The following is a 24,428-nucleotide window of genomic DNA, read 5'->3' as shown; positions in this document are numbered from 1 at the left end:
AGCTACTCTGCGTTCTATTCGAATCCTGCGTCCTCTGCGTCGATCGGCTGTTCTGTGAGGACTTGCTGTCCCGTCTGACAGGAGCAACACGATACATAGTGGTCCCCGACTCGCCCTCATGTTCTTGCTCTTGCTCATCCCCATCCCCCAAATCCTTGTCCCGCTTCCCGACGCCCCATCCATACCCCCACTTACTCGACGTCGTAGACTTTTTGGTACCCGTCATCGTATTCCCGCGTGCCAGCTTTGATTTGCCAGGAGTAACGGAAGTAAAGCCAGGCATCGCGTCGGGTACTTCGTCATATTTCTCTGAATCGGAGTGGAAGGTTATACTCTCGGGGCGGGCGCCTGGGACGGTGGGTGTGGATGAGAAAGACGATTGTTTGTCAAGGTGGTCTCCACGGTAACTAGTCATGCTTTTGTCAGCGCTCGACCAGCTGAGGCGGCGGTTTTGTTTCTTGCTGCCTGGGAGGTTGAAGCAGAGTGGTGGAGGGGGTGGAGGTGGAGGAGGCATAGTGTGTGTGTGTGTGGGAGGAAGACGGGGAAGAAGAAGTGAAAAAGATTTAGGTGATGCGGTTATTCAAGGAGATCGGAGGATGAACAACACGTGTCAGAGGTACAGTGTCCTATATTTGGTCACCCCCCCGATCGTAGACTATAACATTACAATGCTAGAAGAACCGAGAAAGACCGATACTAATATCATCCTGAATTTATATCTGTCCCATAGTACAATCGATAAGGACACCACTTGCTACTTCCTACGCACATAGAGCGGAATCAGAAAACAATAGATTCTAGGTGCACATCACCTGGTCATACACGTTGAGCTGCTCGAACAAACATGTACTGAGATTCCCTGGAATGAATGGAGGTGTGCAGCTTCATCTCATAGTAAACGTTCCCTGCATGAAGAAGCCGGCACTTCCGCAGTCCTTTCGGCTGAGCCTGCCCGATTCCGAAGTGCACAAACACTTCGGAACCCTGTGCTTATAAACACAGAGATAAGTCAGAACCCGGGGGACGAGGAGCTTTGGGGAAAACGAGACGCCATTATGCCCACCGACCCTGGCTCAAGTCTCGTTAAAGCTTAGGCACCTGTCTGGACTTTAGGCAGCCTGAGAATCCCAAAAACACCTGTGGGCGGCGTGTTTGAGCCTCTAAACACGGGGCGGCGTGTTCGAGCTTGCGGGCGGCGTGTTTTTGCGGGATGCGGGGCGAGCGTGCGGGGTACATTTGTATCATCTGATCCGTTTTCTGGATGGACGCACGACAAGAAACATGAGGATTAGACTCTGGCATAGCAAGGGTCCGGTTTGGATCTATAATAAGCAAGCAAATGTGGGCGTTAGTGCCAGGTGGTTGCTCAAATGAGGTTGTGCAGGACCTGGGCTGGGGTGGTCGTTACGGTATCAGCCTCGGCCCTCGATGGGCGCTGTGTGCTTGTGCCACGAGGCTGGTGAGTCACCAATCGCCATGTGTGTGTCCTAAAGAAAGAAAGTTCAGTCGCATTGAATGGAAGAAAGATGAAAAATGAAATGAGGATGGAAGCTCTTAGCTTTAGGGTAAGGGCTATCGATAATCAGTGAAATGAGCCACTGGCACTTGTGCGTTTGGCATGGGAGTCCAAACGTTAACCATATCGAGTACCGTCCTCAGTGTGACATGCTGAAAATTTTTCTTCAAAAATCAGGGGAGCGATCATTACTTACTGCCTGAATAACAACAGTAAAACTCACAATCGTAGCCCCCCACTGACAGCTGCAGTAATCGAAGTGGCACCACACAACGTCATCCTCATCCCCTCCGTTCAACCGCAGTGTTCTTGACAAACCCACAACTCGGAGAGAGAACGGGTCCTACAACATCTCCGTCATCACCAATCAAATCAACCACGGATACGTACCACAAACGCCGAATTGCACGGCTCCAGCGTGGTAGGTCACAAGACACCGTCAAAGGTGACCTCGAGTAAGTTCAAGTTCCCGACTCCCGAGAGGTTATTGTATATCCGTGGTCACTGGTGAAGTTCAATACAAATATGGTAGAGCCGGTGAATAGATCAAGTAGAGTGAGATGGACCTGGGTAACGGGGAACTTGACTGGTGAGCAATCCTCGTGAATGAGCCGTTGGCCGGGGTTTTGTATGGCTCGAGGTCAATTGAACAGTGTACGTTCCCTGTAGCAGTCGTACGATTCCCAAAATCAAATGACTGGGTTGAAACCTTGAAATGCTAAATCGATCAGAAGTACTTGGTGGGTGTGTCGACTCAGAGTAGAAAACGGGATTGGTGTACTCACTCATGAAAGAAGAGAGAGCTACGCATTAGCCCTACTCAACTTCGAGTTATGCAACCTGAGTTATTTTTTCTGAGGTGCCAGTTGCGGTGAAAAGATATATGAGGCACAGCCACAGCCACTTCAACGTTCAACGGGGATCGCGACAAGCTGATATAGTAGCGTTGAACGTTGGTCCCCCTTCTCTACACCGTGTCACTTTTATCTAATTTATTTATTTCTAATCCTTCACCACCTTTTCAATGTTGTATTTGATACGTGATGACATTTGGACCTTTACGAGGCTCGTGACCGACCCTCAAGCTGTCAGATGACATGGTGAGGCTATGCCTGGTAACAAGTTGTAGGCACGCCACACGGCAACTCTCTTTTGAACCACCATGTCTGATCCCAATCGCCCCCACGAAAACAGTCTGAAGGCCACGTTTAAGGGATTGCTTGACCGACTCATGGGCGCAGACCGCCTACGCATTGAAAGCCCACTCCCCAGCGGTTCCAGGTCGGAGTTCATGACTCGCTGTCAGATAGCATGCTGACGAGATTCAGGTCGACATTTACAAGGGCGCTAGGGGGAGCAACTCTGGTGTGTGTTTACAATACATGACTACATTCTTTGGCTCACCGTGACATTTTGTTTTGGGGATCAGAATGTATTGCCGGGAGCTCACAACTTTGTTATAAGGGATACAACATTCTATGTGGCTCAAAATGTGTGTACTCTGACAACAGCATTGATGGTTTGAGATATTGATTAGACTTTTTGTCAAGATTGAGGTTCATGAACATGCCAGCAGGGTTCAAGATGATTTACCCATTGTTCCCCAAAGACCAAATTCAAGTCCCTTATTTACAGGCTGTGAGGATGTTCTCCAGAGGCTGATGGATCACTTTGCCCCTCAGGGTCACCGTCAGAGAGATCAATGCAGAAAATCATTTTTGTTATATGGCATGGGAGGTGTTGGCAAGACACAGATCTGTCTGAAGTTTGTTGAGAAGATGGGTGGAAGGTAAGTTTCATTACACACTATATTTTTGATCTTATAACAAGTACATCTAGATTCTCCCATGTTTTCTGGATTGATGCATCTTCTGAAGGTACCATTGTTCTTGGTTTAAAAAGTCTTTGCTTTCATCGTGAGGCTAAAGCTGCTGGTGTCTCTGTGTCCTCTGAGTCTGCTCTTATCTGGATTGGATCTCTGCAGAGTGAATGGCTGCTTGTGTTTGACAGTGCTGATGGTGCTCCTGAAGTTGTAGAGAAATTTATTCCATCTGGTTCTCTGGGCAATATTCTGGTTACTAGCAGAAACCGATCTCTTGGGCGTGTTACATCTTATGAAAACTCTCTTGAAATTGATCAGATGGCTGAAGCAGATGCCATATTACTTCTGCTGAAAGCCAGCCATCTAACTGAGCAGTCAGACAATGTCCACAATATAGCTCAGCAGATTGTAAATGAGCTCTGCTGCTTACCTCTAGCTGTTGATCAAGCAGGAGCTTCCATTGAAGCTGGTCTCTGCAGCATTGATAATTACCTTGAGCATCTCTCTCAACATAGAAAGAAGTTGATGAACCATCCTTCATTTAGAGGGGCATCCCATTATGACCGCACAGCCTATGAAACATGGGATCTATCATTTAACAAAATTGAGTCAATGGCAAACAATGAATCTGATGAACATGGTAGAGCAGCTGCTCAGGCTGCAATTCTGATTCTTGAAACTGCTGCATTTCTACATCATGAGAATCTCATTGAGGCTGCTTTTAGAAAGGCTGCTATGGAATTCTCTAAACATCAACACAGAAGACTGGAACGAGAGGTTGAAACCTGTATCAATCAATTGCTTCAGCTAGAAAAAGATCAGTCTTGGAATCAATTCTTCTTTCATGAAGGAATTAGGGTTCTTATATCATTTTCTTTGATCAAACAGATCTCAGCCTCTTCAGGAATTTATGCTATTCATCCTTTGGTGCATAAATGGAGTAGAGATAGAATGTCAATATCACAAAAGAAGTGCATGATGCAAGTGTCAAAACTAATACTTGTGAACTCTGTTACAGAGGAGGAGGAAACAACAGCTGATAACATTGCACTCAATAGGCTTCTTGTACCACACATCAAAGCCAATTACCAGTTACAAGGGGAAAACAGCTTTGAAACTGTGTTTGATGATGATGAATATTCCAGATTTGGATATGTCTTGCATGAAAATGGAATGTGGAAAGATGCAGAGCATCTTCAATATCAAATTCTACAAATGAGGATAAAGAAGCTGGGGACAAAGCATCCATCAACCCTGACCACCATGGGAAATCTTGCAGTCACCTATTCAGCACAGGGAAAATATGATGAGGCTGAGGAGCTGCAGCTGAAGGCTTTGGACCTGCATAAAAAGGCACTTGGGTCAGAACATCCATCAACACTCATTACCATGGGAAATCTTGCAGGAACATATTCAGACAAAGGAAAATATGAGGAGGCTAATGAGCTGCTGCTGAAGGTGTTGGATCTACAAAGAAAGATGTTTGGGCCAGAACATCCAAGGACCTTGACCAGTATGGCTAATCTTGCTGGAACATATTCAATGCAAGGAAAATATAAAGAGGCTGAGGAGCTGCAGCTGAATGTTTTGGATCTGCAGAAAAAGGTGCTTGGGCCAGAACATCCATTAACACTGATTAGCATGGCTAATCTTGCAGGAACATATTTAGACCAAGGCAAATATGAAGAGGCTGAGAAACTGCAGCTGAAGGAACTAGATTTGAGTGAAAAGGTGCTTGGGCCAGAACATCCATCAATACTGATTAGCATGGGAAATCTTGCAGTCACCTATTCAGCACAGGGAAAATATGATGAGGCTGAGGAGCTGCAGCTGAAGGCTTTGGACCTGCATAAAAAGGCACTTGGGTCAGAACATCCATCAACACTCATTACCATGGGAAATCTTGCAGGAACATATTCAGACAAAGGAAAATATGAGGAGGCTAATGAGCTGCTGCTGAAGGTGTTGGATCTACAAAGAAAGATGTTTGGGCCAGAACATCCAAGGACCTTGACCAGTATGGCTAATCTTGCTGGAACATATTCAATGCAAGGAAAATATAAAGAGGCTGAGGAGCTGCAGCTGAATGTTTTGGATCTGCAGAAAAAGGTGCTTGGGCCAGAACATCCATTAACACTGATTAGCATGGCTAATCTTGCAGGAACATATTTAGACCAAGGCAAATATGAAGAGGCTGAGAAACTGCAGCTGAAGGAACTAGATTTGAGTGAAAAGATGTTAGGGCCAGAACATCCATAATACCTGATTAGCATGGCAAATCTTGCAGTCACATACTCAAACAGGGAAAATATGAGGAGGCCAGAAAGCTGAAGCTGAAGGTCCTGGATCTGCAGAGAAGGATGTTGGGGCCACAACATCCATCAACACTGACCAGCATGGGTAGTCTTGCAGTCACATATTTAAAGCAAAAACAATATGAGGAGGCTGAGGAGCTGCAGCTGAATGTTTTCCATTTGCATAGAAGGATGTTGGGGCCAGAACACCCATCAACACTAATTAGCATGCAAAACCTTGCAGCCACATATTTGGAACAGGGAAAATATGAGGAGGCTCAGAAGCTGGAGTTGAACGTTCTGGATTTGCATAAAAAGGTGCTAGGGCCAGAACATCCAGATACATTGACCAGCATGGCTAATTATGGAGCCATGTATCCAAATAATAAAAATATATAGGCTGGAGAGCTGCAGATGGAAATTCATACAACCCAGTAAACTAGACAGAATAAATAGTTGGTGAGGGTTCTCACAACTTGTCTCATCAATGTTGATCAATACAGTTTTTGTTTACTAAAGTCAAAGTTTATCCATTTGTTGTACTGGCCAGGCCATGACCCTCAGCACTTCAAGGTAGAATAGTTGGGACCTATTACCTCTTTGTATTTATGTAAAAAAAAACAGATTATTTCTCTCAATACATGATAAAATACTTTCAGAATGTACCAAATTTAATGTTGAGAGTATCATTGCAAAATGGTGAGATGGTGAATACCAAAGAGACTCTTTTGAGACTAGCTTGGCAATGTTTCAATGTTACTACCAATCTTTTTAATGTCTTTGTGACTCTGGTGGGCATGAGGATCCATCCTAAGAGGAAACCTCTTTTGATGATTCACCTGAGCTCACACAGCACCATCAGACAATGCTGCATCATCATCATCATTGTGTTATATGGATCTTGTGGCTGCTCATTCACTTGCATCCTCCCCTGTGAGCAGCAGCTTGGGGCTCACAGGTGGGATTGTGGTGTCACACAGTTGTCAGCATGGGGTCAGTTGCCTGAGGTGTGTGAAAATGGCAAAGCTGAAGGAGAAGGGAGAGAGGGCCATAATGGTGGTGGTTGTGCCTTCCAGTGTTGTTGTTGTGCTGTTGTCACATCATCCGAGTCTGATGGCAATGGACAATGAGATTGGCCATTTGCCATTTGGTTGCCATGTTGCTGACAGTGATGTGGCACATGAATTGATGGTCAGATGAGGGAATGAGGGGGATGCAGGCTTACCTGGGATAGGAGGAAAACCAGTGATGATGTTGTGCATAGTCACCATCATCCTCTTACTTTTAGTACAAGATTTTTGAGGTAGGTGCTTATACAGAGTATAATACTTAATACACTCATAAAAATGCGAATTTTAGCATTTATTCATATAAAAACCCTGTAGACACTCAATATAATTGCTGTGAACACAAGGATTGAAGACAAAGCCTGGTCTAGTCAATTATAGCTATTTGCAAAAATGATGGAAGTAAGGCAAAAATAGAAAGACATTACATCTATAGACTATGACAGATTTAGAAAAGAAAAATGAGCATTATGTGGCTGTGTGAGCATGTGATGTGTTTTGTCCAACTCCTTCCATCATCCTATGCCTCCTCACAGAGCCCCAATCAGTGCAGAGACAATCGATTCTGAGCTTGATGAGTCACAACTAGAAGCTTTTGTGACCTCTGTTTGCAATAGTGAGGAAAGCACATCCAAATCTGCTGAACCAGAGACCAAAAATCCCATGTATGTATTGTTCAAAGGTCCAGTTGTGTGGACTGAAAATCCAACTGAAACTGAACTGAACCCAACCAAAAGCAACCAGATCATTGGTTCTGGTTAGGCATTGTCATGTGTTCAGTGACCTGTGCGGGTTGCAGGTAGGGGTAGAGGTTGAGTTTTTCCAACCCTCACCAAATCTGTACCCCTGGAATTTCCTTTTTCCCCCTGTCAAGGATGAGTTCAAAGTTGACTGTCTGTGTCCCCTGCCTGTCCATACAGTCTGAGTTTTTCTCTTGCAACAGTACCGAAAAATTGCAGCTTTTCTTTCTCAATTCACACCCATGACCTGGCCTGAAAAATTGAATGGTGAGCAATCAACCACCTTTCATCACACCCAACTTCACCCCTACTCCACTATAACCCCTTTCTCTCCCCAGTTGATGTCAAGCTGGAAGTTGAATTTGTCCATGTGATACAGGATTGGAAGGGAATGCCCAGAGGCCATAGTCAAACAATGGTATATAGCTAGATTTGGATATCTTACATAATTAATTGATCTTTTGTCATGAACCACCATCTTGTCAGCTGTGTTGCCTTCCTCTTGCACTACATGTAGTGCTTTGTATATCTGTGCTTCCTACAGTATGTATAATCATGTTGGGCCAGCTGAGTATCTTGTAAGTACTCATTGCTCACTTATGGGTGTTGATCCCAGATCCACCCATTCTTGCTCCTCCTTCCCTCTTGGCTTCAGCTATGCAAGAAGTTCAGAGTGAACACTTCACAGTCCATGTCCCCTGCTCATCTGAGTTTTCTTCTTTCAGAACAGCACTGAAAACTCCCCAGTGGGTGCATGATTCACAATTCAGATGTAGCTGAGGGTGACATGAACAGCAGGGTCAGTGATCCATCCACAGATACTCAGTAGCATGGTGATAGCCTGTGAGTGATCACAGTTCACCTCCCTCATTTGATATTTGTCTCATATAGTTATAACCCATCCATCACCATCATGTAATACTTATGATATTCTATGTTTTCTCAATGGATATCACTGTTGGGCCTTTGAATCACTGGTGTGCTGGCAATTCTGAGAACCTGAAAAATGATTAAAATGCCATCCTAATTCGACTAATTACTGTTTAACTACAACATAACTCAGGTCAGATGCAGATAATTTGTCCTCAACATTGATAACTTTGAGATAATCCGAAAGTAACCTGAGGTAAGAGTTTTAAACTGTATCCATACAGAATAATCTGAGGTAAGATGCTCAAAGCAATAATTTGCCTTAATCTGCAGAAATTTGAAGTGATTTACCTAAGATTTCAATTATTAGGGCAAATGTGGAGTTGGGGTTTTTCCTGATGATAAAACATTACTAAGCTAGTCTCAAAAGAGTCTGCTTGATATTTAATATCTCACCATTTTGTGATTAGATTTTCAACATTAGATTTGGAACATTCTGAAAGTATTCATCATGTGTTTTTTTGTAAGAGGAGATAGATCCCAAATATTCCATCTTGCATGGCAAGTGCTGAGGGTGATGGCCTGCATCTAGTGCAACAAATATGTAGCTGAAATTTGACTCAGATAAACAAAAATTGCATTGATTGTTATTAATGGGACAGATGTTAGACTCACCTGCTATTTACTTTTGATTATTTTGTTAATCTTCTGAATTGTGTGAGTGTCCATCTGCAGCTCTCCAGCCTCTTTTTTTCTCTCTTGTTTTTCATATATGGCTTGAAGATTAGCCATGCTAGTCAAAGTATGTGGATGTTCTGGCCCCAGCATTCTTCTATGGAAGTCCAAAACATTCAGCTGCAGCTCCTCAGCCTCTTCATATTTTCCTTGGCCTGAATATCCTTGTGCAAGATTAGCCATGCTAGTCAAAGTATTTGGATGTTCTGGCCCAACCACCTTTGTAAACAGATCCAAAACCCTGAGCTCCAGCTCCTCAGCCTCATCATATTTTCCCTGTTTTGCATATATGACTGCAAGATTAGCCATGCTGGTCAAGGTATGTGGATGTTCTGGCCCTAATATCTTTCTATGCAGATCCAGAACCTTCAGTTTCAGCTTCTCAGCCTCTTCATATTTTCCTTGCTGGGAGTATATTCCTGCAAGATTTCCCATGCTAATCACTGTTGATGGATGTTCTGACCGAAGCAAGTTTTTACACAAATTCAGTTCTTTCAGTTGCAGCTCCTCAGCCTCTTTATATTTTTCTTGGTCCAAATATGTTCATGCAAGATTTCCCATACTAATCAGTGTTGATGGATGTTCTGGCCCAAGGGCCTTCATATGCAGATCCAAAACCTTCTGCCACAGCTCCTCAGCCTCATCATATTTTCCTTGCCGTGAGTATATTCCTGCAAGATTTCCCATGCTAATCACTGTTGATGGATGTTCTGACCCAAGTGAGTTTTTACACAAATTCAGTTCCTTCAGTTGCAGCTTCTCAGCCTCTTTATATTTTCCTTGGTTTGAATATGTACCTGCAAGATTTCCTATGCTAATCAGTGTTGATGGATGTTCTGACCCAAGTGCCGTTTTATGCAGATCCAAAACCCTCAGCTCCAGTTCTTCAGCCTCATCATATTTTCCCTGTTCTGCATATATGACTGCAAGGTTTGCCATGCTGGACAGTGTTGATGGATGCCTTGACCCCTGCTTCTTTTTTCTCATTACTACAAGTTGATATTGAAGATACTCTGCATCTTTCCACATTCCATTTTTGTACAAAACATAAGTGAACTTGAAATATTCATCATCATCAAACACTCTTTCAAAGCCATTTTCATCTTGTGACTGGTAATTGGCTTTGATGTGGGGTACAAGAAGCCTGTTGAATGCAATGTTCTCAGCTGTCATCTCGTCTGTAATACAGTTCACAAGGATCAATCTTGACACTTGTATCATGCACTTCTTTCAAGATATGGACATTCTATCTCTACTCCATTTATGCACCAAAGGATGAATAGCATAAATTCCTGAAGAGGCTGAGATCTTCTTGATCAAAGAAAATGACATAAGAACCCTCATCCCTTCATGAAAGAACAATTGATTCCAGCTCTGATCCTTTTCTAGCTGAAGCAATTGATTGATACAGGATTCAACTTTCTGCTCCAGTCTTCTGTGATGTTGTTTAGAATATTCCATAGCTGCCTTTCTAAAAGCAGCCTCAATGAGATTCTCATGATGTAGAAATGCAGCAGTTTCAAGAATAAGAATAGCAGCCTGAGCAGCTGCTATACTATGCTCATCAGACCTCTTGTTTGCCATTGACTCAATTTTGTTGAATGACAAATCCCATTAGTGTTGCCACGGCTCGGCTAGCCAAGAGCTGACTTATGTAAGCCAGCTAAATTTCCTTAAGTGGCTTGGCTCAGCTTTTAGATGACCCAAAGCCAGCTCAAGCCAGCACATAATTCTCAAAGTGATGTGACTATAAATCTGGGTAAATTAGATGCTGTCTAACTGATAGATACACAGTGTAATGTATATTTCGAGCATAGAACTATAATAGAAACCAAATGATTATGAAAATAAATAAAAATTCGCAAAGAAATAGGGAAGGATGTGAGATAGCATAGAAATAGGAGCACATATGGATGTCATCTCTTCAGCTCCTTCAAATACGACTAGAATACAATGTAAACGAGCTTTCAGTGAAGAAAAATGGTGGAAAGCTGACTGAGATACAGCTCAACTCCCCCCAAAAGAGAAAAAGTGACATATCTCCGGAACGCGGACATGCGAACCTCTCGTCTCTTTGGGACCTTCAAACTACACTAGAATACATTTTAAACGAGCCCTAGATCATAAGAAACGATGGAAATTTGACTGACCTAGGGTACTTGCTCCCCAAAACAGAAAATGGAACATATCTCCAGAATGCGGACACACAAACCTCTCCTCTCTCTGGGACCTTCAAACTACACTAGAATATGTTGTAAACGAGCCTTTAATGAAGGATGATGATGGAGAACTCACAAAGATAGAGTACACCCTCCTGATGAATCATGAAACTTAGCATGACAGATATCTCAAAAATATGATGGCGGATGCCTCTCGTCTCTTCAGGCCCTGAAATTGACATCAAATAGCTGGTAATCAACACTTATTTGGTAGAAAACGGTACAGAACTGACCAAGATACAAAATAGCCTCATGGTGTCTATCCAGCACCTATTGCATGTTTCTTAGGGCTATTATTGGGCTATTCTGGTGCCCAGTCTTAACTTATACTATGTGGAACTTGTTTACAATTGATATGGTACACTACTCAAGTTTACGGTTAAACATAAATTGGGGGAGAAGAGGAGAAGGAAAGCAAAAGAGATGTGACAGATGCTGACGTGCTATATATCTGAGGCACTTTAGGGTGGGTTGAGATTTAGGGCAGGCTTACTTGGATGAGATAAGCCTGCCCTAAATGTGTGCAAAAGTTGGTAAACCACACAGACAACCTCCCATGACGCTCCAGCCAACAATTGCGGAGCATGCCATCTAAGTGGCCAGATCTCAAATGTTTCACCTATCACTGGCAAGCAGAGACTCACCAACTCCGTTTCAATCCCCTTCACAAACGCCTCCTCAATCTCTTTGCTAACCAGCTTTCTTGTGTACCAAGCCTTCACAGCGGCACATATCCTGCTAGACACATATGCCACTTGTTGTTTGAAATTGACGACTTGATGGGTAAGGGGAAACATTATCTGTTCGCTATCTGTTCATTGTTCGTCCAGGTACCATGGTCACATGTCCCTATTGTCTGGGACACAACTTCAAGGAAGTGTCCAACTTCACATGCACACTTCACAATTCCGGCTGTATGGTGGACTGGCAGATCCGGCACGCCAAACGTCAATGTTGGAGTCCTGTTCACTATGTAGAGAGTTCTAGGCTAGTTGTAGCAGAGGCTTGAAGTCAAGATGGGTGCCAACATCGTCTGTGATGAGACGTTGGTCAGTCAGTCAGCCTTGACATTGTTGAGCATCTCCGCTAGGCAAAGGTCCTCGCATTTGGGACTGATCGTAGTTCTCATCTTCACTTGTTGGTCAATCAACAGAGGAAATCTGGGATCTGGAAATTTTGGCAATTTGCCGATTTGCTGAATGATCGGAGTTCCCTTCTGTAGGAGGCTCTTGCCAAATCATGATGAACACAATGCCATTGTCAACCTCTGTATGAACTCTGAGTCTCTGATGTTCTCCCTATGGTTCTTCAGCAGCTCGGTTGACTCTTATCATCACCATCATGTCTACCGCCGTCACCATTTTACTTTCTTGCCAACTGGGACCCGGCCAGTTAGTCCACTTTGAGTGATAGTGCGCTGATCTACATATTTGTCGATGTAGCATGGACATTTACAGACATGTAACAAGACACCAAGAAATGGACAGGGCTTCCATGTGACACATGACAGGAGGGGCAAAGTACTAACCCCCACATTGAGGCAGTACTTTACAGTGCCCCACCTATTCCTGCAGGAATGGGACTGGAATCAAGCAGAATAAGTTTTTTTCAACTCCAACCTTATCCTGATGACTTGGCACTCATATTTCCTTATAAAATTCACATGTAGAAGTCATAGATTGAGTTGTAATGTATTTGAAATGTATTACTACACACACTACACAGTTTATCTTAAAGGGAGGGGGTAGGGGAGGGACAAGGTGGGGGTGTATTTATATTTTTGGGAGGGACAAGGAAGGGGGAAGAACAAGGGAGGGGAGGGAGGAAGGGGGAAGGACAAGAAAGAGGGAAGGACAAGAAAGAGGGAAGGAAGGAAGGGGGAGGGACAAGGAAGGGGGAGGGAGGAAAGGGGGGAGGGAGGAAAGGGGGGAGGGAGGAAAGGGGGGAGGGAGGAAAGGGGGGAGGGAGGAAAGGGGGGAGGGAGGAAAGGGGGGAGGGAGGAAAGGGGGGAGGGAGGAAAGGGGGGAGGGAGGAAAGGGGGGAGGGAGGAAAGGGGGGAGGGAGGAAAGGGGGGAGGGAGGAAAGGGGGGAGGGAGGAAAGGGGGGAGGGACAAGGAAAGGGGGAAGGAGGAAGGGAATGGTGGAGGGTAGAGGGAGTGTGGCTGGGACCTCGGCCATCGTCGTCCCGCGTTGGCGTCCCATCGTTGTGTCGCATTTCGTTGTCGTCTCCTCGTCGCGTGTTCGCGTTTTCGTCGTGTGTCCGCGTTTTTGCGTTATTCGTGGGCGTTGTCGTCGCCGTCGTCATGGGCGCTGGTTGCCGTTGGGGGCGTCGTCGTGGGTGGCGTTGGTGTGGACGTGGTGGTTTTGGTAGGCGGCGTGGTGCCGTTGTGTGTTGTATCGGCGGTGCGTGTTTTTCGGTGGGCGGCGCGTGTTTTTCGGTGGGCGCTCGTGTTTTTCGGTGGGTGGTGGGATGTTTTCGTGGGCGGGGTATGGTTTTCGTGGGCGCTGGCGGTGTACGTGGGCGGTGGGCGTCGTTTTGTGCCCGTCGGGTGTCGGGTGTCGTTTTGTGTCCGGGCGCGTTGTTTTCGTGGGCGTTGGGGGTTTTCGTGGGTTACGGCGCTCGTTGTTTCGTGACGTGGCGTCGCCGCGTTGTTGTTGAAGGGTGTTGTGGTCGATGTTGGTGGTCGTGGTGGCCATGGGTGATCGAGGAGCGACGTTGGCAGTGGTGGCTATGGGTGACGGTGATGGCGTGGCATTGGCGGCGGTGACGAGCATGGTGGTGGTGGTGGAAGAAGAGAGTGGCCATGTTTGGTGAGCATGTTCACCAAACAAACATTGTTTGTGATCCATTGAAAATAAATAAACTATAATACAGTAACAAATAAATAAAATAAACAGATTGGACTGGAATCCCATTCCTGCCCACTCCGGGGAACACCATTCCTGCCCATTCCGGGGAAGACCATTCCAGGGAACATTCCGGTGTACATTCCGGAATCCACCAGAATGGAACACACCGGAATAAACAATTTAGCAGGGCCTTCTGCTAAATTCCATTCCACCGGAATGACTGGATTCCTGCAGGAATAGGGGGGGCACTGATAAGACCTCCAAGCTCATTAGGATCTGAATGTTGCAAAATGGCACAGCCTCGACATTTCATATCAGAACAAACATTTGATGGTGGGCAAATTATCATGATTGCCTGAATTTCCTTTTTTGAAATTGGCTGCAGTCTTTGAATTAGCTTTCCATCACTCCCATAGGAATTGAGAGTCAATAAATCAGCAAAGTCGTTAAGTTTTGTTCCAATGTTGGTTATAATTTGATTTTCAGGCATTGACATCCAATTTTCTGAGCGTTTGAACAAAGTTTTGAGTTTTGGTTTTGGAGTCTGCTTTTTGACCTCACGAGCCAGTGATTTTATTCATGAGCCCAAATGAACCCGGTTTTCATCTGAAAGTTGGGGATTTTGCTGGTGTCGGTGCAAGTTCAATAAATCTGTATTTTCAACCATAGTAAACAATAGCATCAACACAGTTGCAAGTGTGATTTTTGAGCTGAAGTTTTGTGCAATAAATTCATTGAACACTTTGAATGAAACATCTGGAAATGCTTGTTGATTTTGCATAGCATTGGCACCAGGGCACAAAAACAGCAGGATCATAAAGGGGCTGAGCATTTGTAGAATCATAAACAAGTGCAAAATTGAAACAGTTATGCAGAGAGTTGGAAGCCTCTGGAATACTTGATCACTGAAAAAAAATGAGCACCAGTCAACATATTGATACAAATACAACAAAAAAATCAAACAAGTCCAAAGTCCAAAGTCTACCTACCCACTAGCAGTGACCTTCTTCTTCTTATGACTCTTCTTCCTATTATCAGCCTGCTCAGACTCTACTTCTTTCTGCTTCACTCCTTTCTGATTTCCTTTGCCAGCCCCAGCCCCTGACCCAGACCCTTGAGTCTTTTCCTTCTCCTTTAGACCCTTTGCAGATTTGGCAGTGGATTTCGTCACTGACTTGGCTACTTTCTTGCCTTTCTGCTTCTTGAGCCATTCTACCAAGTCTGTGATAGAGTATTTAGACTTTGTCACACCCCAAAGACCAAGATCTGATTTGGCATCAGGATCACCCTCCAACCAGGCTACCATGTGTTCATAACCCTCCACCAGTGGGAAGACTTTGGCATAGGAATCATGCCAGGTTGTCTTTGCCACAAAAACCCAATAACTTCAGTTTTGTTTGGATACTTTCCAAACTTAGTCTGCCATTTGCGTTCAGCAACCATATCATGGATTTGTCCCTGAAGCTCAAAGATGTGGGTGTAGCGTCGATACATAACTTGGAGAGTGGGGTTTGTATCATAGCAAAGTGACTCATTGATTGTCAGCCCAGCTGTTTTGAGTCTACCAAGCAGATTCTCATCAATACTACGTTTAGAGCCAGATGGTACAGAGACATCCATAGGAGTTTCAGGACGAGAACGAGAATGAGACTCAGAAAATGCATAACGAGACATAGACTCAGACCGAGATTCAGATAAAGCATAGTGAGACGATGGACCAGAAACATGAGTCGAAGGGGGGTAAGAAGAACCTGTAGAAAAGGAATAGCTGATTGGAAGACACTTGACAAATAATGAAAGAAATTAAGAAAATGCAAAGAAAAGATGATGATAATGAAACTTACAAATAGAATGTGACATTCGTCACTTTCATTGGATTCAAGACTTTCGTTATCTGCCAAAGCATGCTCATAGCGACCTAATAAATTCCACTGCCAAGTGCCAGACAGGTTTGATTGCACAAAAACATGACCCTCTTCAAAAATAATCAGTTATATGAAGTGTGGAATATTTCCTTTACATACCTTTGACACTCTCAAGCCGATTAGCAACTTTCTTTAGAACAACTGCAGATTCAAGAGGAGGAACAGTTAAGACACGAAAGATTGTGTTGGCAGGAAGAGAGGGATCAGGAATGACACTCAGTTTGACTGGGTCACTATATACTAGATAAGCAAATACTTTGTAGTTCACTTGAGCACTTCCTGCAAAGAAAGCATCGCCCGAGTCTAGTCTGGGGAAATCTGCATGATTTAAGGCATTTCCCAATGCCTTTCCATGGAAAATACCCCCCATCATACGTGAAGAGCCTAGAGCTGGTGGGCTCCCTTCAACATCCATATCAATGTCTGCAGCATGTCGTAAATTTAAAAATTCAAAACACAAAGTGTAAATTACCTTGATCACGAAGAGGATCAAGCCCATCCGTCATAACTAATACACATATATATAAAATGGGTTATAAGGAGAAAAGAAATTGATATACCCAGCTTAGTTCCGAGGTCAGTGGTCAAAGTTTCACTGCCTCGGACATGTTGAGGGGTTGCTGGGTTCACACGGACATGGACACGTTGAGGGGTTGCCGGGTCCAGACTGGCATAGGCATCGGTGTTGGCGGCATTGTCATTGCGACATTGGCGTGGGGGACGTTGGTGTGTGCGACGTTGGCATGGGTGACGTTGGCGTGGGGGACGTTGGCGTTGACGTTGGTGTCGACATTGGCATGGGCGACGTTGGCGTGGGCATGGGCGATCGTGTTGTTGGCGGTGTTGGCGGTGTTGGTGTTTCTGGCGTCGCCGTCGCTGTTGCTGGTGTCGCTGCTGCTGGTGTCGCTGCTGCTGGTGTCACTGCTGCTGGTGTCACTGCTGCTGGTGTCACTGCTGCTGGTGTCACTGCTGCTGGTGTCACTGCTGCTGAGGTTGGCGTTGGCGTTGTCCCCGTTGTTGTGGTTGTCCCCGTTATCGTTGTTGTCGTCCGTGTTATCGTTGTTGTCGTTGTTCCCGTTATCGTTCTTGTTGTCCCCGTTCTTGTCGTCGTCACCATTCTTGTCGTTGTCCCCATTCTCTTCGTTGTTGTTGTCGTCCCCGCTCTTGTTGTTGTTGTTGTTGCTTGCTTCCTCCCCAGGTGAGTTGGAGGCGGCACTGGCATTGTCGTCGTCGCTGGCACTGCTGCCGTTCATGCTGGCACCACTACCGTCCTCGCTGCTCGTTTTGGAGCTGTCGCTATGGGCATTAACGCCCATGTGTGGCTCCTTTGCGGGGGCAGCATTGTCAGGACGACGCTGCCTGGCACTAACGATAGCAGGCGGGGGCAGCATGTGGGATGCACTGGCATCCCGGATATGTTCCGGGGGGGCAATGGCCATTCTGCTCTCAACGAGCTTCCGCTCGGCCCTAGCAATGTCAGTAGCGGGGGTCGAAAGAAGGGGGAGGGGCTTACAGGGTTAGTTTGGCGGGAGAGGGCTGCTTGGCATCCTCTGCCGCTTTTTGGGTGCTCGTTTTCCTGTAATTGGGCGCCATCGGCGTTATCGATGGTGAGTGATCAACATGGATGTCGACGTGGATGGGGTACATACCTTGGTTTCTTCCCTTTCTTAGCCTTCCCCCCTCCTTTCTTCCCCACCTTTGTCCCTCTCGTCACCACATCAGGCTGTGCTGGCTCGTTGGACTCGGGGTCGGTTTTGGTGTTTCTTCTGGCATTTGCTTGCCTGGTCACCTGCGTTCGATGGCCCTCGCTTGCGGACAGGCGTGTGAGCGCGTATGTGGCTGCTGTGTGAGGCTTTGTCATCGGTGCGGGTGCGAGGCGGCATGGTTTCGTTGTCGTCGTAGTGGGCGGTGGTCGTGGTGAGGTGGTGATGGTAGTGGGAAGGAAGTGACGTGTCAACGTTTGAGCCACAGATGTCATGTTTGGAACGTTCTGGGCTGTGGGCGGCAAAGGGGGGTTATATAGTGTTTAAGTTATACCTATAACAAAGCCCTTATAGCTCAGTTGACTTGAGCATTGCTCTTGTTCTTGTAGTCTTGGGTTCAATCCTTGAAGAATGCAACTTTTTTTATTTATTATTAATATAGTAAGAAGACTATAAATACTATTGGGATGGTATTCAATACTTTCTAGTACTGTTTATATGTATTCTAATGGTACAATGGTGATGGAATCCACCTGGAATCCACCTGGAATTGTTCCATGGAATCCACCTGGAATGTTCCATGGCGTCATTCCATGAAATCCACCTGGACTGTTCCATGGAGTCCAGGGTGCATATGCTCTCATTCCATATAGAGTCCAGTGGAATCCATCTGGAATGGTGGTGGATTCCACATGGAATGATCAATTCCATGACCATTCCAGATGGAATCCATGATGTCTATGGAATAAGAAATCAGCTGAGGCCCCAGCCAATGTTGATTCCATGGAGTCCATATGGAATTATCCATGGATTCCATGGATTCCATATGGATTCCATACGGAATAACCCAGGGAAGGTAAAGACCTCTATGTATATCCAAAGCCTTCAGCTGCAGCTCCTCAGCCTCCTTGTATTTTCCTTGAGTAAAATATGTGACTGCAAGATTAGCCATGCTGGTCAAGGTATTTGGATGTTCTGACCCCAATATTTTTCCATGCAGATCCAAAACCTTCTGCTGCAGCTCCTCAGCCTCTTCATATTTTCCTTGCCCTGAATATGTGACTGCAAGATTTCCAATGGTAATCAGTCTTTCTGGATGTTCTGGCTCAAGCATTTTTTTATGCAGATCCAGAATTTTCAGCTGTAGCTCCTCAGCCTCTTCATATTTTCATTGGTGTGAATAAATTACTGCAAGATTTCCCATGCTCCTCAGTGTTGACAGATGTTCTGGCCCAAGTGCCTTTTTCTCCTGATCTAAAACCTTCAGCTCTAGTTCCTCAGCATCATCATATTTTCCTTGTCCAAAATAGGTTTCTGCAAGATTTGTCATGCTGATCAGTGTGTTTGGATGCTTTCTCCCATGGTTCTTCATGCTGATTTTTACAAGTTGATATCGAAGGTACTCTGCATCTTTCCACATTCCATTTTCATGCAAAACATAACTAAATCTGGAATATTCATCATCATCAAACATTCTTTCAAAGCCATTTTCCTCTTGTGATTGGTGATTGGCTTTGATGTGTGGTGCAAGAAGCCTGTTGAGTGCAATGTTCTCAGTTGTTATCTCCTCTGTAATGCAGTTCACAAGAATCAATTTTGACACTTTCATCATGCACTTCTTCTTAGGTATTGACATTCTATCTCTACTCCATTTATGCACCAAAGGATGAATAGCATAAATTCCTGGAGAGGCTGAGATCTGTTTAATCAAAGAAAATGACATAAGAACCCTAATTCCTTCATGAAAAAATAATTGGTTCCAAGACTGATCTTGATCCAGTTGAAGCAATTGATTGATACAAATTTTGACTTTTTGTTCCAGTTTTCTGTGATGTCGTTTAGAGAATTCCATAGCAGCCTTTCTAAAAGCAGCCTCCATGAGATTCTCATGATGTAGAAATGCAGCAGTTTCAAGAATAAGAATAGCAGCCTGAGCAGCTGCTCTACCATGCTCATCAGATTTCTTGTTTGCCCTTAATTTGATTTTATTAAATGACAAATCCCATGTTTCATAGGCTGTACAGTCATACTGGGATGCCCCCTTGAATGAAGGATGGTTCATCAACTTAGCTCTATGTTGAGAGAGTTGCTCAAGATAATGATCAATGCTGCAGAGACCAGCTTCAATAGAAGATCCTGCTTGATCAACAGCTAGAGGTAAGCAACAGAGCTCCTTTACAATCTGCTGAGCTATATTGTGGACATTCTCTGATTTCTCAGTTAGATGACTGGCTTTCAGCAGAAGTAATATAGCATCCTCCTCAGCAGTCTGATCAATTTCCAGAGAGTTTGCATAAGATGTGACACGCCCAAGAGATCTGTTTCTGCTAGTAACCAGAATATTACCCAGAGAACCAGGTGGAATAAATTTCTCTACAACTTCAGGTGCACCATCAGCACTGTCAAATACAAGCAGCCATTCACTCTGAAGAGATGCCATCCACATAAGGGCAGACTCAGCAGACACAGAGACACCAGTAGCTTTAGCCTCAGGATGATAGCAAAGACTTTTCAAACCAAGAGCTATAGTATCTTCAGAAGATGCATCAATCCAGAAAACATGGGAGAGTCTAGATGTACTTGTCATAAGATCAGAAATATAATGTGTGAAAAAACTTACCTTTCAGCCATCTTCTCAACAAACTTCAGACAAATCTGTGTCTTGCCAACACCTCCCATGCCATACAACAAAAATAACTTTCTGCATCTATCTCCTTGATCTTGAGGTGCAAAATGATCCATCAGCATCTTGAGTACATTCTCACAACCAGTAAATAAGGCACTTGAATTTGGTCGTTGGGAAACAAAGGGTGAATCATCTTCACCCCTGCTGGCATGTTCATGAACCTCAATCTTGACAAACAGTCCAATCAATATCTCAAACCATCAATCTGTTGTAACAGTACATACATTTTGAGCCACATAGAATGTTGTATCCCTTATAACAAAGTTGTGAGCTCCCGGGAATACATTCTGGGATTCTGAAAGACAAAGGATATGAGGGAAAGACTTTTCATGCATTGTAAACATGCACCAGAGATGTTCCTCCCCCTAGCGCCCTTGTGAATGTCGACCTAAATCCCGTCAGTATGCTATCTGACAATGTGGGAGTCATAAACTCTAACCTCGAACCACTAGGATGTGGGTGTTCAATACGTAGGCGGTCTGCGCCCATGAGTCGGTCAAGCAGTCCCCTAAACTTGCCCTTCAGACAGTTTTCGCGGGGGCAATTGGAATCAGACATGGTGGTATGAAAGAAAGTGTTGATGCTGTGCAGCATGTTTACCAGCCATGATGGCATAGGTCATCTGATATCGTGCCTAAATAGCAAGGTCGGTCACGAGCCTCAGCGAGTGTTTCTGAATAGAACTGGGAAGGTATATTAGCTAGCGAGATGCTGCTTTTAACAACATGAAGCTTCGGCCATGACTGAGGAAAGAACACAGTCATATATCACTTGTACTTGATACGCAATAACATTTGAAAAGGTGGTAAAGAAATGAAAACAAAATAAGTTAAACATCAATGAGGTGGCATAGCCAAGGGGGATGAGTCGCCAAGGGGATGGGTCCAAATTAGTCCGTTTAAACATCTCCTTGTCTGAAACGAGGCCACTGAAATGAAGAAGTCGGTCCCCAGGGTACTCAAACGAAGGGTCCATCCACGCAAAGCCAAAATCGATGGCATGCCCAACAAAGTTGAGCTTTTGCCAATCATAGAGGGATAAACTTCAAAGATGGCCCAGTCATCAGGAAGCATTCGTCGCCATAGTCGAAGCAGATGAGTGGAGACAAAATGACATGCCCGATGATACAATTCCTTTTGTCCTTCCAGTCCCTGGTGACGTTGATGAGGAACTTTTGATAAACTTCAATGCCCTTCGTCTGCCACGCCATTTGGTTCGCGATATCAGCTTTCTTCATCTTGGCTTCTTCCTCATCCTCCATCTTCTGAGCAGCCTCCAGACGCCTGTTGAGGTAGTTGATGGTGAGGTGCTGACCTATAATCGCTGTATTGCAGCAACTCTCAAACGCGGCCTTCTCCATGAACAGGACTTTCTTTGGTTTTTCCTCGCGGAAGGTAAAGAGGTCATTCTCTTCCTGGTCAGTGGATGAGGAGGTGTCTTGCAGTAAGGAGGTAGAGAACACCAGGCTTGGTCTTGTCGAGGAACAAAAAACCTCCAGTGCCCCCCTTCTAAATTGGGGGACTCAGCAGGAGAGATGGAGGTGCCGGGAGGTGGAAAAGGGCTCGCGGACGGTGAAGACAGAGTTGGCAGTAATGGTGGGCTTATACAAACTCTTGGAATTGAACACAAACGATGACGACATGCCGGAACCGTTCTCAACAAGAATAGATTGGCGCGCTAGTGCGGCGTCCAGGCCAGCCTGACCAACGAGAGTGTTGTGTTTGACTCCAACCAAGATGAAGGGAGAAGCAGTCTCGCCTGCAACGCCGATGAGACAGGAGTTGAGAAGCTAGACCTGGACTTGCTGGCTGAGCGAGTATGCCTTGAGACAAGGTGCGACAGTGTCTTCCTAGACAGCACTAGGAGGATGGGCGCCGAGAGGGAAGAGCTCCTTTGGTTTGAGGTATGCGTCCATACCCATTGGCTTCTCCCAAACATCGGGGTTGGAGCGAGCGACAAGGTGCAGTTTGGAAAAAAAACCGTATAGGTAGTGGCCTCAACTTCGGACAGAAGCTGGAAGATGGGCAGTATTTATTGGTGGGCCATGGACCGAGTAGTTGACTGTACTGGTGAGCAGAGAAGAAGACATGCTAAGACATGGCCGAGAGAGCACATTTGAATCATGATGCCCAGTGAAAATGAGGGCTAAGCAGGTTGAACCAGGTCGAGCCAAATCTAAAAAATTAGATTTGGCTCGACAATAGAGACTTTTACAAGTTTGGCTGGATTTTAAACCCAGCCGCATCTATAGCCGTCTAACCGAATCTATCTAATAATCTAATCCTACCTAACGAGAGTGAATTGCAGGTGGACAGTGCGACCAAACCACATCAATCCAGATAGAAACTAAGTGTCTGAGCATATCGAGTGAAATCGAGACTTTGAAAATCTGTTCCAAGACTTGGCCGATGAGCAAAAGTGACTGAGAATGGCAAGGAGTGGCATAGAGTGTGCCGGAGACCTAAGCGAGCCAAATTGAACAGCACAACCGAAATTGCCAAGTCAGAAAAGAACGGAAAAGGTGAAAGAAAGACGACTTACCACAAGACGCGGGTTCTACTTGGGTTCTACAACATGTTGGGTACTTGAAAAACAGAGTCAGTGAGAAAATTTAAGCGTGAGCATTGAGGTGACGTACTAAAACAGTCACTGGCCTGAGCAAGGCGACCAGAGAGCGGGGAGTGTTGATGAGGAAATGAAGCTTGCTTAAGGACCAAGTACGATGTGTGCCACTACGTAAACAAGAGTTATGAGAACGTATCGTTCGAAATGATGGAACATACTGTTTATTTTTTTGTCCCACCACCAATCTGCCTCTGTTACTTCCCAGTCCTTTCCTGTCTTTCTCCAGTGCTATTACTGAAAATTTCAAGTGCAATTTGAGGTGGCGGCAATAATGAGTTTGTTACATTCAAGGGACGTCGTAAAGTAACGATTTCTGGAAATGAGGATAAACAGCGCTGATAACGAAAAGATTAACGGCATTACACTTCACGAACCACATTTGCAGGTGCCAGTGCCAGCTAGCAAAAATGACTGGTAGTTAGCCTTTGTTATAATGTCAGTCATTAAGCTTCCGAAAACATACGTACCATTTCTCGCTGCCTTGTCTGCCTGTTTCTCTTGCCGTCTTCATATGAGATGATTTCTCATCACTTATTTAAAGGTCTCTCTACCGAGAAGGTGTTGGATGGAATGTGGAGTGAGCAAACCACGTATGCCCCAGAATTACGGACTCACTTTCCGCCATATCTCAGCAATCTCAGCTTCAAATGCCTTCCCCTCATACTTGTTCTCTGACTTGACTGCATGTGGTGCAAGGTGGGGCGCTGAAGCTAAATTTCAATGCATATAGTCAGCATACACCAAAGAATTGAACAAAATAAGGGCCCTACCTCTTAAAAACAACTATCTTCACCTGGGATGTGTCCTGTAAACCAAAGACCACCAAGCATGCATAGCCCTGTGACTGAACAGCGCACGAACATCGCATACAATCAACTTAGATTCTTCACCAACGCAAAGGGGGTTCTTACTAGATCCTAGCACAAATGCCATCACATGGAAAGCCGCATACAACAGTCATAATACCCATCGACGACCTCTGGTCTTCTCCCTTAACGAGGCGAGAGTGTGCAATGTAGAGCGACTGAAGCCAGAGAGGTGACCAACGCCGGCTGGCCAGGAGATCGTTTGGTGGAAGTATCGTGGAGACGGCGCAAGATAGTAATGTGGTGGGGAAGAGGCGGGCAACGGAGAGGCTGCGGGAGCGAGATGGGAATAATGGAGAAAAAGTGCTGAGGCATGCATGTGTTGTGATTTGGTGTGGGGTTGGGGAGTCAGTTTGCGCAACGGAGCACATTCGCCGGGCAATTTTCTCTGGAGTGCATCGGGGTTTCAGATTGTTGCAGAGGAACTTGACGAGTAGTGGGGATGGATTTCCTTCAATAGTGTTGAGCGCGAGAAGGGTCCAGCTCGATTTGAATCGATGATGTTGTGTT

The 24,428-nt window shown here is 45.1% G+C and overlaps 2 protein-coding genes across 2 annotated transcripts; one reads left to right on the top strand and one right to left on the bottom strand.

Moving 5' to 3' along the window:
* Positions 1-596: 596 nt before the first annotated feature.
* Positions 597-773, top strand: LACBIDRAFT_314190 (uncharacterized protein; the record flags this gene model as incomplete). The annotated part of the gene is made up of 1 exon (XM_001877906.1): positions 597-773. One exon carries the CDS (start codon positions 597-599, stop codon positions 771-773), a length of 177 nt encoding a protein of 58 aa, XP_001877941.1.
* Positions 774-21,454: 20,681 nt separating this feature from the next.
* On the bottom strand, positions 21,455-23,522 carry LACBIDRAFT_324421 (uncharacterized protein; the record flags this gene model as incomplete). The annotated part of the gene is made up of 7 exons (XM_001877552.1): positions 21,455-21,841; positions 21,998-22,185; positions 22,969-23,011; positions 23,066-23,159; positions 23,211-23,286; positions 23,427-23,475; positions 23,520-23,522. The coding sequence occupies 7 exons, from the start codon at positions 23,520-23,522 to the stop codon at positions 21,455-21,457; spliced, it is 840 nt and encodes a 279-aa protein (XP_001877587.1).
* Between the last annotated feature and the right edge of the window lie 906 nt (positions 23,523-24,428).

Source organism: Laccaria bicolor, genomic scaffold (genome assembly GCF_000143565.1).
Source record: "Laccaria bicolor S238N-H82 LACBIscaffold_5 genomic scaffold, whole genome shotgun sequence".
In the NCBI taxonomy this organism is placed as follows: Eukaryota; Fungi; Basidiomycota; class Agaricomycetes; order Agaricales; family Hydnangiaceae; genus Laccaria; species Laccaria bicolor.
Note: the sequence above shows the minus strand (reverse complement) of the source record. Positions and strands in the feature narration are given on the sequence as shown.